The sequence below is a fragment of the Podarcis raffonei genome, chromosome 9 (genome assembly GCF_027172205.1).
Source record: "Podarcis raffonei isolate rPodRaf1 chromosome 9, rPodRaf1.pri, whole genome shotgun sequence".
In the NCBI taxonomy this organism is placed as follows: domain Eukaryota; kingdom Metazoa; phylum Chordata; class Lepidosauria; order Squamata; family Lacertidae; genus Podarcis; species Podarcis raffonei.
The window spans coordinates 55,302,785-55,316,650 of NC_070610.1; the positions used below are offsets into that span (position 1 = coordinate 55,302,785).

The following is a 13,866-nucleotide window of genomic DNA, read 5'->3' on the forward strand; positions in this document are numbered from 1 at the left end:
AGCGCGAGTCCATCAACCTCTTGAAGGCCACAGGTTCTCCAGCCGATTTAAATTATAGCATTCTTTCAAGAATGTAAAAATAAAAACAAAAATAGCTTTTCATGGTGAATCAATTCATCTTAGGGTGCTTGTTAGTTACTTTAAGTAAACCATATACAAAATGGGGGGGGGGGGAGAAGCAAAGCACCACTGAATTTAGCTTGGCTTAATATGCTGCGTGTGGTGGAGAAACTATAAATTACCTCAGAGGGTTTACTGTGGTAAAATCATGCTCTCCCTCCCACCCACCCCTGCCCATCTGATTAACATGAAGATAAAGAAATTTGTCTCTCAGAGTGGACTATCAAGGCGCTAAGCTCAGTTTCGAGGGTTTTATGTTATCATGCAATGTTTGCTGTAGACATTTCCATTTCATTAGCATATTCTGCTTTACATGAAACCCAGCGATGAATACTCCTCCTGATCTGAAGCTAATCCTCTTTAAAGAGCTACAGGCTATATTACATGTGGCCCAGCCACAGCTATGCCATAGCTGAATTGCTTTGAAGCCTATTGAACAGTGTTCTCTTGTGAGACCATGTGCAGCCCTATAAACCAATGCCCCTTCTGTGTTGTGAAAGCCCACTGTTTTTTCATGAGGAAGGGTTTTTATAAGAGGACAGAAACTACCCCACCCCTCCAAGCAAGGTCACACCACTCATGAGAGAAAGATGATGCTACACTTCCTATATTGTTTCTAAGCACCAACTCATAAATTGCACCAAACAAGATTTGAGTAAATGTTGTGTATGGCATTTAGAATTTACATTGTTTGGAAAGCAATAATTGAAAGGGAATAGATTGTTTAACATCACACTGGTTGAAAATTCATAACATGCAAAAATAAAAGTCATCTTCTGTGGTTTACAGAATACAGCTTTTGATGGGTAGCATCCTCTATACTAGCAGTGGCCTTAATTCATTGAGTACCGATCCTTATATAGACAAAATAGCTTTGGAACACTCAAAAATGCTTGCAAAAATATAATAAAGGTTAGTGGGAAGGGGAAACAAAACGGTTAGGGGACCACTCCCCACAAAAAAACTGAATGAGGACTGAGGTTAAATAATCACAGAATGGAAAATCAGATGAAGAGAAAATGGAATGGAGGCTTCCCCTAGAGGCAATAATTGGCTGGCTGGCATCCTGAACAACACTCCATTCCACAGTGTAACCTTTTTGTTGGTGGACACACTTGTACACTAATACTTCACAGATTAAAGTGGGTACAAAATAAAAGGGTGTAATTAAACTGAGTGAATATTAAGGAGTCCAAGACTTATAAAAGGTGCCTTTGTTGAAACAAACGTAAATAAATAAAATGGTAGCTTTTCAAGCTGTGCAATGTGAAAATCCTCTTTGGGCTGAATCATGTGGCATTTTTAGCTACTCATGTCCATAAAGACTTTCATTTTTTTTAAAAAAACCTTATAATAAACAAGACTTAGGAATACTTCAATCCACATAAATACACTTTCCAAAGATTTCCCAGAATCAGCCTTGTAAATAAGTTCACAAATGTTACTAGCCTGCAAACAACCAAACAACCCCTCCTCCCCACTGTGGGTCTGCTATAAGATTAATAGCCTGCATTTCCATGCTGACTGCAGAGGAAATGAAGCCCTGTGCTTCACAACTAGCACAGAAATGCAGGATGCTAGGCTCTAAGCAGGTTAGTTAAAAATGAGCCTTCAGCCAAGTGGCCTGGTGGAGGAGGGATGGACCAACCCAAGGTTTCCCAAACTTGGGTCACCAGCTGTTTTTGGACTACAATTCCCATCATCCCTGTCCACTGGCCTTGCTAGCTAGGGATGATGGGAGTTGTAGTCCAAAAACAGCTAGAGACCCAAGTTTGGGAAACCCTGGACTAACCTAATCCTTTCCCACCTGCTCAATGAGCTAAGTGGACTAAAGGACTGACTCTTTAAAATGCTGATGCCAATGTCCTGTAAGAAGGTACAATGTAATCAGGAATGTGGGGACACGTATTCTGAATTTCAGTCTGCCTCTATTAAAACAGCATATTGGCTATTATTAAAGTCCTTTACAAACAAACCAACAAACCCACATGCACTCAACACGAAATCGCGTAACGTGGTATTGGTAATAAGATGTGTGAGTGTGCCAAACCATTGCACTGGGGTATAAAGGGAATCAATCTACCGGAGGTCTCTCCAGATGAGATGCGTTTCTGAAGGACATGACTGTGACAACCACCGTGTGTTGTTTATGACTCATCTCATGATACGGTTATTAGCCTTTGTAGTCCTCATGAGCAGCTGTGGCCATTAAAGAGCTCCTGGCACTCTGCTGGGAAAAGGATGTTCGGGTGAAGAGCCCTCTTGAATTCTCCCTAGACTTTTCAGTTGGCTCTGGCTTTTACTCTTTCTAAACCCTTTTTCTACAGTAGAGTGGAGTGCCGTTGCTGTGCATTCACCACTACTTTAGGGCTGCGCTTGCCAACGTTTTTGGCACAAAAATACCGTTTGGAAAGGACCTGCAATATTCCCTCACCCGAAAACTCAGGAATGTTTGCTTTAGTTCTTTCCAGCCTTTGGGTTCTCCTTCTCGGCTGCTTCTTCTGCAGAACTTTCCAGTCTTTGGGTTCTCCCCCCAGCTGCTGTTTATGCTAAAGGAGGCCTAACTCCCAATGCAGAGAGCCACTTCTTCTGCGCAATGACCAACCAGACACATTTGGGAAATCCATGCAGGGCATGTAGGCAAAAGCTCTCAAACCAATGCTGAGGAGCAACAACAGCTTTATGGATTCATTCCTGAGAGCTTCTGAAGGCAAATCTCTTGCATTGAAGCCCTGCTCTGTCTTCATGACCACCCTGATTCTCTTATTTCTGTTCCTTCACTCTCATTGCAAAAGGAACTGCAACTCTCAACAAGATACAATTCCCAAGGACGGTTATACTGATTTCATAGAACAAACAATGCAGCCAGCTACAAAACTGGGGAAGCTCAGTTGGTAGAGACTCTTAATCTCAGCACCATGGATTGAAGCCCCATGTTTGGCAAAGGATTCCTGCATTGCAGAGTTGGACTAGATCACCCTTGGAGTACTTTCCAACTCTACAATTCTATGAAAACTGATGGCCGATGGGGATTTGTTGCCAAGTAGAGCTAGCAGAGGGACCTCTTGAGGTGTCCATCACAGCTTTCTTCCTAGCCATATGGCAGGAAATATCCAGCAAAACCAGCACTGAATGGTTGTAATTCTGTGATGGAGCAGAGCATTTATGCAAAGAAGATTCCAGCTTTAATCTCTGGCATCTCCACACATGGCTGAGGAAGACTCCTGTCAAAAACCCTGGAGAGCAGCTGGCCACTACCAGTTAATGAATACAATACTGAGCTAGATGGACCAATAGTTTAACCTGATATAAGGCAGCTCCGTATGTTCCTATGAAACTCTGGACCCTGTTGTTATTTACAGTTTTACTGTTTATATGTTGCATTTTTGTTTTAATGATACTGTTTACATAACCCACCACTTGCAGATGTTTCAAATATTAAGCGATTTACAAAGATTTTTAGCAAGGAAGCAAGCAAGCAAGCAAGCAAGCAAGCAAGCAAGCAAGCAAACGCCTCTAGGTTACTTCTCAATTATTCGAGGCAGCAGTGTGCTAAATTGGGAAGGCGCAGGTCTGAACTTAATCCGAGAAATGAAATAAAATAACATTTTGGGTACAGGATTCATGGCATCACATTCACCAAGGTTTGGTCTTGGCTATAGACCGTGGTTAAAGAGAAAGCAATGACCATGATGACTTTTGCTTAGCTGATGTGCTGCACTGACTTGAAACTACTGGGGAAGAGTAAAGTGGGTGTGAGCTCCTTTCCAGCAGGTGCCTAAACTTTTCACACAAAGCTTGCACACCTATGCACACTCCTATAAGCCCAACTGAACTTATTTCAAATACAGCGACCTAGGCTTCAGTAAATCACTTTTTAAAACAACATGCAACTAAAATGATTTTCAATACAGTGGTACCTCAGGTTAAGTACTTAATTCGTTCCGGAGGTCCGTTCTTAACCTGAAACTGTTCTTAACCTGAAGCACCACTTTAGCTAATAGGGCCTCCCACTGTCGCCGCACCGCAATTTCTGTTCTCAACCTGAAGCAAAGTTCTTAACCCGAGGTACTATTTCTGGGTTAGCAGAGTCTGTAACCTGAAGCGTATGTAACCTGAAGCATCTGTAACCCAAGGTACCACTGTATTTCTGTTTCATGAGATCTGCTGACCTGGAATCAGAATTTCACTCCTTCCTATATAATTTCTTTTCGATTTCTCATTGATTTTTAATCACTGATGTGATGATTTTAGATTATTATCCTTGACCCCTTGCTAAAGCTTTCCTTCCACATCTCACATTATTCTGCATTGTTTCCAAGAGAACACCTCGCTTGTCACTCATTCTTCACTTTTTTTCTCTCCTGGGTATAATTCCTCAATTGTCGTACTTTCTGATTCTCAAAAACAATTACAGCCACAATCTCACTGTTGGGTTTGCTGGAGAATGAAGAAGAGGAAGCTTGTGTTGCATCTGCCGTTGCTGCCTCTGCACCTGCTCTCTGGGTGAACAGAGGATTTAGTCTCCATGGTTGTCAGTCCAGAACTTTCAACCCTGATCTTGTCAAAACAGATGCACGCGAGGACTTGTGTCGAGCTTGGTGAGATTACTCTTGTGCACAAAAGCAGTCACGTGCAGAAATCCTGGCAGGATCAGTTTCTTATTAAGGAAGGACTGAGTCCTTCAGAAGAACGAACAAAGAAAGCATCATGGACAAAACATCGATGGTGAGTATGTCTGAGGCAACATTGCCATCTAGAGACTGGGAAGCAAATACACTGCAATAGACTTTCTTGAAGACCTATGGAGAGTTTGTCTAAACTAAAGAATGATAGGATGGATTTTTGAAAAGAAAATAGTGTCTTTTTATTATTTGGAGGTGGATATATATCTGCCCGTTAGAGAAAACAAGACTTCCCAGATCACATTTTTATATGCTTCTTTCAATTTAACTATAGTTTCTATACTTGGTAAATTGAAACGTGATCAGCTTCCACTCTTCAGATTCCCCCATTTCCTCCCAAACCTTGTTCTTCTTTTCACTTCCAATATTTTGCTTGTGAACAGAACTTCATGTGCATTTCAAACATATGCAGATTTTAAACGGATTTTCTGGAAATCAGTGGAGAACATTCCAGACAAAATTAATCATTTTTCAAGCACATTAAATGTAACAGGACACATTTATACGTATTGATTTCATTCCAAAGAATCAAACTGATGTAAAAGTGATTAATTTTGGCTGTATTGTGCCAAATATTTATTTTAAACACTGTATGATAAAAACATCTTTCCAGTATATTTATTGCCTTAACCTTTCCATTCACCTATTCCTTTTTCATAGAACTTATCTGTTCAAAAAATTCAGGAGCACTGGATTCCTGTAAACCACACAGTGATGAGCCCTGGGCATATGACAATTTCTTTCTTCTAATCCTGGTTTCAGACAAACTGATGTTTGCTGCTTTGTCCAAACTGGTAAACTAGGGTTTGCACCTGCTGAATCCGGTTTGCAGAGCAAGTGCAAAAACAGTTTGGTGTCTGGAACATAACAACTACTACTACTACTACTACTACTACTACTAAAACAACAACAATACTTTTATTATTTATACCCCAACCAACTGGCTGGGTTTTCCCAGCCACTCTTAGCAGCTTCCAGCACATATAAAACATAATAAGATGGCAAACATCTTTTTTCTTCTTCTGGTTACTGTAGTTGCAGAAATTATATGATGGATGTTTCATTGTTGTTACTTAATGATTGTAATAGTTTTATGTGTATATATTGAGAATTGCTTTGAGGTTTATGCAAAGTTTATAAATGAAAAGTGATATTTAAGTTTTAAAAATAATTGAATAGGTTTCATCCAAAACTCCCTGGCTCCACAACATTTCGCCATCCCAGAAAATGGGAGGGCAAATTCCAGCCAGGCAAAGGCACTTGAGAAGTGGGGGGAACAGGACCAATGAGGGGTGTGGCCTGGAGAGAGGGAGTAGGCTGGGGAGAGTCCTGAGGACCAGGCAGAGAGAACTGGAGGGCTGCAGGTGGCCCTCAGGGCTGAGGTTCCCTGTTCCTGGGCTATACTGCACAACAAAGACTCACACAGGAGTCTTCCTCTGCCCTACCTGGAGATGCCAGAAGTTGAAGTACGGATATTTTCTACAAACATGTGCTTAATGAATTTATTATGGCGCTTCCGGTTAAGGAAATGTCTCTGCAAATCATCAGTGTTGTTAAATTCCAAGAAAGTCTGTTAGGACTGAGGTACAAGAATTCCCACACATCAGGTTATTTGTGTGTGTATCGGGTAATAAACCCAAGGTTCTCTGAGTAATAAAGCAATGTCTCCTTGAAAGATACACATTGACAGCGGCTTTCTTAGCTCTATAGAAACCAACAATAAAGTAATAAAGACATCCTTCAGAAAGTACGTTTCCGCCTTACCTGAAAAAGCATTAATTTCTTGTAAGTCTGATGCTTTAATGAGGAAGTAAGGTGAAAGAAGATGTGAAATTCAGCTTGCAGGAAGTTCACAGAAAGACTGACAAAGATTGCTCAAGAAAGGAATGTCCAGAGACCTCTGCAGCATTTTGCAACACAGCTTAGTTATACAGTCATACCTCGGGTTGAAGTTGCTTCAGGTTGAGTGCTTTCGGGTTGCGCTCCGCGGCAACCCGGAAGTAACGGAACGCGTTACTTTTGGGTTTTGCCTCTCGCGCATGCACAGACGGTCAAAATGACATCATGTGCATGCGTGGAAGCGGTGAATCGTGACCCGTGCACACACGGGTTGTGTTCGCTTCTGGATGCGAACGGGACTCCAAAACGGATCCCGTTCGTATCCAGGGGTACCACTGTACATAGCTATTCTCATGGCTGGTGCAAGGCATTATGGGAGAGGGAGTAGGAAGCTCTATCTCAGGGGTAGGCAACCTAAGGCCCGGGGGCCGGATGTGGCCCAATCACCTTCTCAATCCGGCCCACGGGCGGTCCAGGAATCAGCATGTTTTTGCATGAGCAGAATGTGTGCTTTTATTTAAAATGCATCTCTGGGTTATTTTGGGGGCATAGGAATTCGTTCGTTTCCCCCCCCCAAAAAATATAGTCCGGCCCCCCATATGGTCTGAGGGACAGGGGACCGGCCCACAGCTGAAAAAAGGTTGCTGACCCCTGCTCTATCTCAGAATCATGGATTTAAAACTCTGGAGAAAAGGCTACAAGCTACTTCTCTAATAAAAAGTTTTTTTAAAAAAAGGAAATGTAGAAAGGAAATCCTGCAGATGAAGGCACATATAACAGTACACACTGGAAGTGCTTGATATATAATAAATGACAATAATAGTAACAGCCTTAACAAGTGTGGTGAATAAAACTCTGGTGTCCCTAATGACAGATAGAGATGTGGAAGTTGAGCAGCTATTTTCCATTGAACGAGAAATCTCTAAAATGTGTTTAATTGGAATGATTTTGTGAATGCAAGAGTGAACCAAAGTAGTCATAAACAAGTGCATCAGGGATTCCCAGTTTGCTAGTGGTAACAATCAATGTCATTTTACAGCAGAGAAAGTCCCTACACTACTTTATTGTAGGAATAATAAAAAAAAACCTGTCAGAAATACAGAAAAGTCTTTCAGCATGATGTCAGGTGATAGAACTGCTGCACATATGCGCCCAACACCCACTGCTCCTCTGTAACATCTTCCCTCCTGCACATGACAAAGGTGAGCTTCACTGGCTATTCAAAATAATGATTGACTAGCATGGCAATGAGGAAACTATGGCCCTCCATATGTTGTTGGACTACAACTGCCGTCATCCCAGACCGTGTTAGCTGAGACTGAGGGGAACTGAGAGCCCAACAACATCAGGAGGCCAGAGTTCTCCCATCCCTGGACTAGCAATTCCTTCAAGAAACTGTAGACTCCTGTTACTTCTGCTAAAGCAAGGCAGGTAAGGAAGGCTGTGCCTATTTTTCTCCCATGTTACCCTATGATGGGTGAAGCTTTTTTAAGTGTCAGATGTCCTAATATAGATGTAATGCAGACCTTGTTTAAGAAAAGGCAGTTCCAAATACAGTGGTACCTCGGGTTAAGTACTTAATTTGTTCCGGAGGTCTGTTCTTAACCTGAAACTGTTCTTAACCTGAAGCACCACTTTAGCTAATCGGGCCTCCTTTTGCTGCCGCACGATTTCTGTTCTCATCTTGAAGCAAAGTTCTTAACCCAAGGTACTAATTCTGGGTTAGCGGAGTCTGTAACCTGAAGCATATGTAACCTGAAGCGTATGTAACCCGAGGTACCACTGTAAATGGGTTTTAAAAACGCACTTGAAAACTTGTATGCTGGAGCTATGCCAACATTAGTGGGGGTTTTGTTTGCAAAGACCTGCAGCTCTTCACCCTTTAACAGGCAAAAACGTTTGCCGGAATTCCCACTTCTTAAATACTCATATATCTGTGGAGGATATTCTGAATAACGCATTTTAAAGGGGGCAGCGGGGATGCGTTCATGGAGCCAGTGTGGGGGTGTAGCAGGCTGGAAAAGTCTGGCAACCACCACTGCTCTTGGCAGTTATCTTTAACGTTACCAACTGTCACTGACTTCGAGAGAGGAGCCTGCACACCAGATGGCAGCCAAAACTGTTTCTAATCATCTCTGCACACACGCATTTTTGACTCGGGCGTCTAACGCCCCGCTCTCCACCCCCCTCCTCGCAGGGAAAGGAGGAAATCCCCTGGCAGAGCAGAGTTGCTGCGTCGAGATAGCAACTCAACTGGTGCTCGTCATCTCGCTTCCCTCGCGCCCCCTCCCCTCTTTCGGGGCCGGAAGGACGGGAGGAAGGGGCATGTTCTCCAAAGGAGATGTGAAAGCAATCTGATCACATGGGGATTCCCTTTTCTCTGCTCCTCTACTCCAAGCTCGCCCAATCTTGCTGCCTTCTGAAATTGCTTGGCGCAGGTAAACGTATCTGTGTGTGTGTGAGAGAGAGAGGGGGGGGGAGCAGGAATCGTAAGATTTTAATCTGAGCTTGTTTTTCAACTGCAGCAAGAAAAAGGGGGTTGGGAAGCAATCGGATGTGGAAGGGCGTAGGGCGACGTTATGCTTTTAATTAGAATAACAATACGGGGGACAACGGTTGCTCACCTTGCTCTCTGGCTACTGGCGTTTTCTAGGCAAAGGAGGCCGGGGAAATCCTAACGCTCGGTTTGCGCCAAGACGTGGCGCCCGCTGCCTGGGCTCGGACCTCTCGCTTGCTTTGCGCTTTGGTGCCCAGCCGGAAGCGCAAGTGAAACTGAAAGTGAAAGTGTGATTCCAGCCAGGGGCTTGGTTTACTAATCGGCGAGGCCTTGTGGGACGGGCCTCCCGTTCAATTACACAAGCGATCGGGCTGGTTGGTGCAACTGCTTTCGGCGAGGATGACACCGTCTGCAAGCCAGACCCTGCAAGCCAGACCTAGACCAAAGCAGGGAGATACTAGGAGGGGAAAAACAGCCACTTATTCTTCCTGGGGCGTTATTTTCTAGTTTATTTGGTTCCACTTGCCAGATCAACAAGCACCCCTTTCTCGGAGGGTAAGCCGAGGAAGAGGGAGGTTGTACTGTATTAGCATATTTTTTGGGGTAAGGTTTAAAGTGGCCTTTTTATTTTGAAGTTCCAACACCACCTTGATCATGACCAAGCAGCTTGCTGCAAAATAATAAGCAGGACTTTGAGGTCACCAGAAGCCTTCATCAGGCTGGAATGGCACGACGAACTTTAGCAAAGGGCAGGGGTATGTGTATATATGTTTGATAAAAAAAGCTGGCTTGGTATTCAGGACAAAACAAAATGTCACAAACATACAAGCAAGCCTTTGAGTCCACCAGAACTCTTCATCAGGTTGGGTAATGTAGCAAAGTTTAGCAGGGTAAGAGAAAAGCTGATGTTGAAACTACTTTGGTCAAAAAGTTTGCTTTTGTATGAGCTTAGAAGGGGTGTAGCTGGGGGGGGGGGGAGGCTGTTAAGAGCTCTTCAGGTGGAGGAACAGACTTGTGGGCTTTGTCCAAGTATGGAGTGTATAGAAACAACTGTTATTTCTGGAGTGCCTTCCAGTGAGAACCATGAACAATGTGGGTGCTATCAAGGATGTAGCTAGATGTTTGGGTAAAGTGAACAGCTACAGTCCAGTGTGGTTTTAAGTGGAGTAAGTTGAATTCAGTAGGGCTTCATTTCTGTCACCAACTCAAATTTTGAATTGTCCCTCCTTTTGTAGCTAGCTTTATTAGGGTTTCTAGGAGCCTAAGTAGAGCGCAACAGCATAAGGCCAAAAACCCATCTATTACAGCATTCTGTCCCTACAGTGCCAACTAGATGCCTATGGGAAGCTCACAAGCAGGACACAAATGCAACAACTCCTGTTGTTGTACCCTAGAAAATGGTATTCAGAAATATACTACTCAGATATTGAAGGTAAAAGAATTATCCCTGGTGGTCTAGTGGTTAGGATTTGGTGCTTTCGCTGCCAGGGCCCAGGTTTGATTTCCGGTCAAGGAACACGTCTTTAACAAGGCCTGGATAGCCCAGTTGGTTAGAGCATGGTGCTGATAACGCCAAGGTTGCAGATGTGATCCCTGTATGGGACAGCTGCATTTTCCAGCATAGCAGAGGGTTTGACTAGATAATCCTCAGGGGCCCTTCCAACTCTTCAATTCTGTGATTCCATTATTATCTTTGATAGCCATTGGCAGCTTCATCCTCCATGAATTTTTCTAATCCCCTTTGAAAGCAGTCCAAGTAGGTGGCTATGGTCACATTTTGTAGTAGTAAATGCCATAGTTTTAGCTACATGCTGTGTGAGATTTTTTCTTTTATCTGTCCTAAATGTGCCATCACAAGCAAAAGTCCTATCCCGTCGTACCCTAGAAACTGGCATTCGGAAGTATACTGATTGGATACTGGCGGTAACAGAACTATCCCTGGTGGTCTAGTGGTTAGGATTCGACACTCTCATTGCCATGGCCTGGGTTTGATTGCTGATCAGTGGATGCTCAGTTCTAGCACTGTGAAAGAAAATTGGATGGGGGGGAGCATCTGCAGGTAAGATAGTGCCAGGCAGATCCATGAGAGGGAAGGTGGCTGGCTCATCTGCCTGTTGCTCTGGGAGAGGAGCTGACACACATTTTTCTGACTGTAGCTTGCTTTTACATTTTTTAAAAAATAGTGTGAAGTTGTGGTTGATGTTTTCTTCCAGGGTTTTTCTGAGAACTAGTACTGCCATGGCCAGCTTTGAAACTGAAGATACAGAAGAGACTGTGACCTGTCTCCATATCAAAGTCTATCATCCAAGTCAAATGGAAAAGAATGTATTCCAAGCCTTCCACTTTTGCCAGCCACATCATGTGAAAGTAGATGACCTAGTGAAGTTTGGAAGAGATGGTCAGGTCTGCCGCTTTAATTTTGTAGATGGACGGGCCTCACGTATTCAGTTCGCTCTGCAGTGTTTCAGACACTTCAACAGCTCAAAGCTGGGTTTCGAGATTAAGAATTTGAGCAAGAAGACAAAGCTGTTTGTGGATCTCGCTGAACTGGCTTACCTGAATAAGGTTGAGTTGCAAGAGACATGCATGGTTTGTTTTGGAGAGTACCAAATGCTATTGGAAAAAGAAGAAGGACAGTCAGATAAGTATTTTGACATCCGCTTTGAATTATCAAAAACACCCATGTTGCAGCCAAAAAACTTGTCTTGGCGGGAACCTATACCTGAATGTGGCTTTTCATGTGCTGAATCTCCAGTTGAGATAGATGAGACGGAAGAAATGGGAAATGCCCTCCATGAGAAATGGACTTACTAGTTTCAATGTTACAAATTCAATGTTGTTGGTTTTTTGCCCTATGTACTATTGCAGTTGAATGGTATCCTTCACATATGTCCAATATATGCCTACACTATGAATAGGTTAGCATTGTTCTTTGTAAGCTGCCACTTTACAGATATTTTGGCATCATTGCTTAAAATACTGGTGAGGAGCCACCAGACTGTGAGCCTAATTAGCTGGTCAATGACACTTACAAAACACAATGCCTTTGCCTGCATGGTTTGACTTCAAACTGCATGAGCAAAGGAAAACAGGTTACCTGCTGTCATTGTGATTGACACTGCATCCTCTATCAAAATTGGCTCCTGGGGGTGGGGAAGGTAAGGATCTGGTCCACCATTGGGATCCAGTTTCCCACCTCTGGCTTAAAACAGGTAAATGATAATCTTATCATACAGCCAGAGGACTTGGCAGTAACAATGCAGGCTTTCAATACTTTTCAGCAGTGGCTGACCTGTAGCCTTCCAGATATTGCAGGACTCCCAACAATTCCAGCTGTCAGTTCCAGCCAGCATGCCCAATGATCATGGGATAATGGGAGTTTAAGTCCAAAAGCTGCCACAGGCCACAAGTTAGCCACCTCTGCTCTAAAGACTACCTGAAGGCAAAAATAAAATTCTGACCTTGTAATACCACTGTCATCTTGGATGGATGGCTAACTATCACCCAACAATATAAAACTGGAACCAATTGCTTTCCTTATTAAACGGTAATGTTTTGTTTAAATACGACACTGCAAGCCTGCCCAAAAGCAAAAGAAACTTGGAGAACATAATGATGTATGCAATATCTAAAGGCCTCTTTTATATTTCATAGCCTGACCTGTACATGCTTCCTGCTATGTTTCTGAACAGCTGTTGATTTGAAATTGCTGCAAGTTGTGAAAGCACATAAACGCATGCATGCTAGCATTAATACTGTAGTGCAACTATTTTGATTCCATTTGGACACCATGCTGTGTTCTCTTGTGCTAGTAGCTGTTAGATTGTGAGTTTAGGATTGGGGCAGAGGAGGTGACTTCAAATTTGCATTTAACCAAGAGGAACACTGGGGTAGACCTGGTCTAATCAGGTTTGGTTCCCCTTATTAATGAGGTCCACTTGGTGCCTTTGCTGACCTTAACTAAAAAATACATCTTTTCCAGGCTTTTGATGGACAGTGATTGCTATTAGCGTGCTGCTAGAGCTTTATACTGCTGTTATGAGTGGAGCAGGGGGTTGTTTTGTGTATTGCTTATGATCTGAACGTATTTCTGTGCGACTGTGCTTGTAAAATATTTTTTTAACTTATGCTTAAAGTATGTTACAAGTCTCTTGGAGGCCTTCTGTGTAACAAGCAACTAAGAAGTTTACTAAATAAACACAATATAATCACAATCTCTCAGCCTAACTCATCACAGGGTATTGCAAGGATAAGAGGTGGTTCAGCAGAGAACTGCCTACATTTCCCTTAGCTACTTAAGGGTAGGATAAAATGCAATTAATAGCATTATTAAAGATTCAGGCTGCAGTCATCCAAAGTTAGGCTGCTTAAAATGGGATTTATGTTGCCAAGCTTTATGCAGGATTGCAGCCAAATTGAAAATCAAGTTCAGCCCTCAGGGAAAAAACTGGTTACAGCGTTAAAAATGAAGAAACATGTACACCAAGCATTTAAAGCACTCTTCTGTCGCTTTAACAGTCATGGCTTCCCCCAAGAATCCTGGGAACTGTAGTTTAAGGGTGCAGAGTGTTTATTTAATAAAGTTTATACACTGCTTGATCGCAAAAAACAACCATCTCAAAGCAGTTTACAAAAAGGCTAGGACAATAAAATTGTAGGTAAAAACAGTTAAAAACAAATATTTAAAACATCCAGAATTTTAAAATCATCAATAAACTAAAGACA

General features: G+C 42.8%; 2 protein-coding genes across 3 annotated transcripts in view; one reads left to right on the forward strand and one right to left on the reverse strand.

The window, feature by feature from the left end:
- Positions 1-9,558, reverse strand: part of ALPK1 (alpha kinase 1) — a 52,201-nt gene extending 42,643 nt beyond the window's left edge. For both annotated transcript variants that reach the window (XR_008332265.1, XM_053403750.1), the window contains exon 1: positions 9,269-9,558. The gene's annotated coding sequence lies outside the window, so the exon portion shown is untranslated. The remainder of the gene's footprint in view (positions 1-9,268) is intronic.
- TIFA (TRAF interacting protein with forkhead associated domain) lies at positions 8,833-13,355 on the forward strand. Its single transcript, XM_053403755.1, has 2 exons — positions 8,833-9,082; positions 11,355-13,355. Exon 2 carries the CDS (start codon positions 11,380-11,382, stop codon positions 11,953-11,955), a length of 576 nt encoding a protein of 191 aa, XP_053259730.1. The 5' UTR covers positions 8,833-9,082; positions 11,355-11,379; the 3' UTR covers positions 11,956-13,355.
- The last annotated feature ends 511 nt before the right edge of the window (positions 13,356-13,866 follow it).

Bases quoted from the DNA above. Each gene is read 5' to 3' on its own strand.
- TIFA (XM_053403755.1), top strand. From the start codon at position 11,380: ATGGCCAGCTTTGAAACTGAAGATACAGAAGAGACTGTGACCTGTCTC.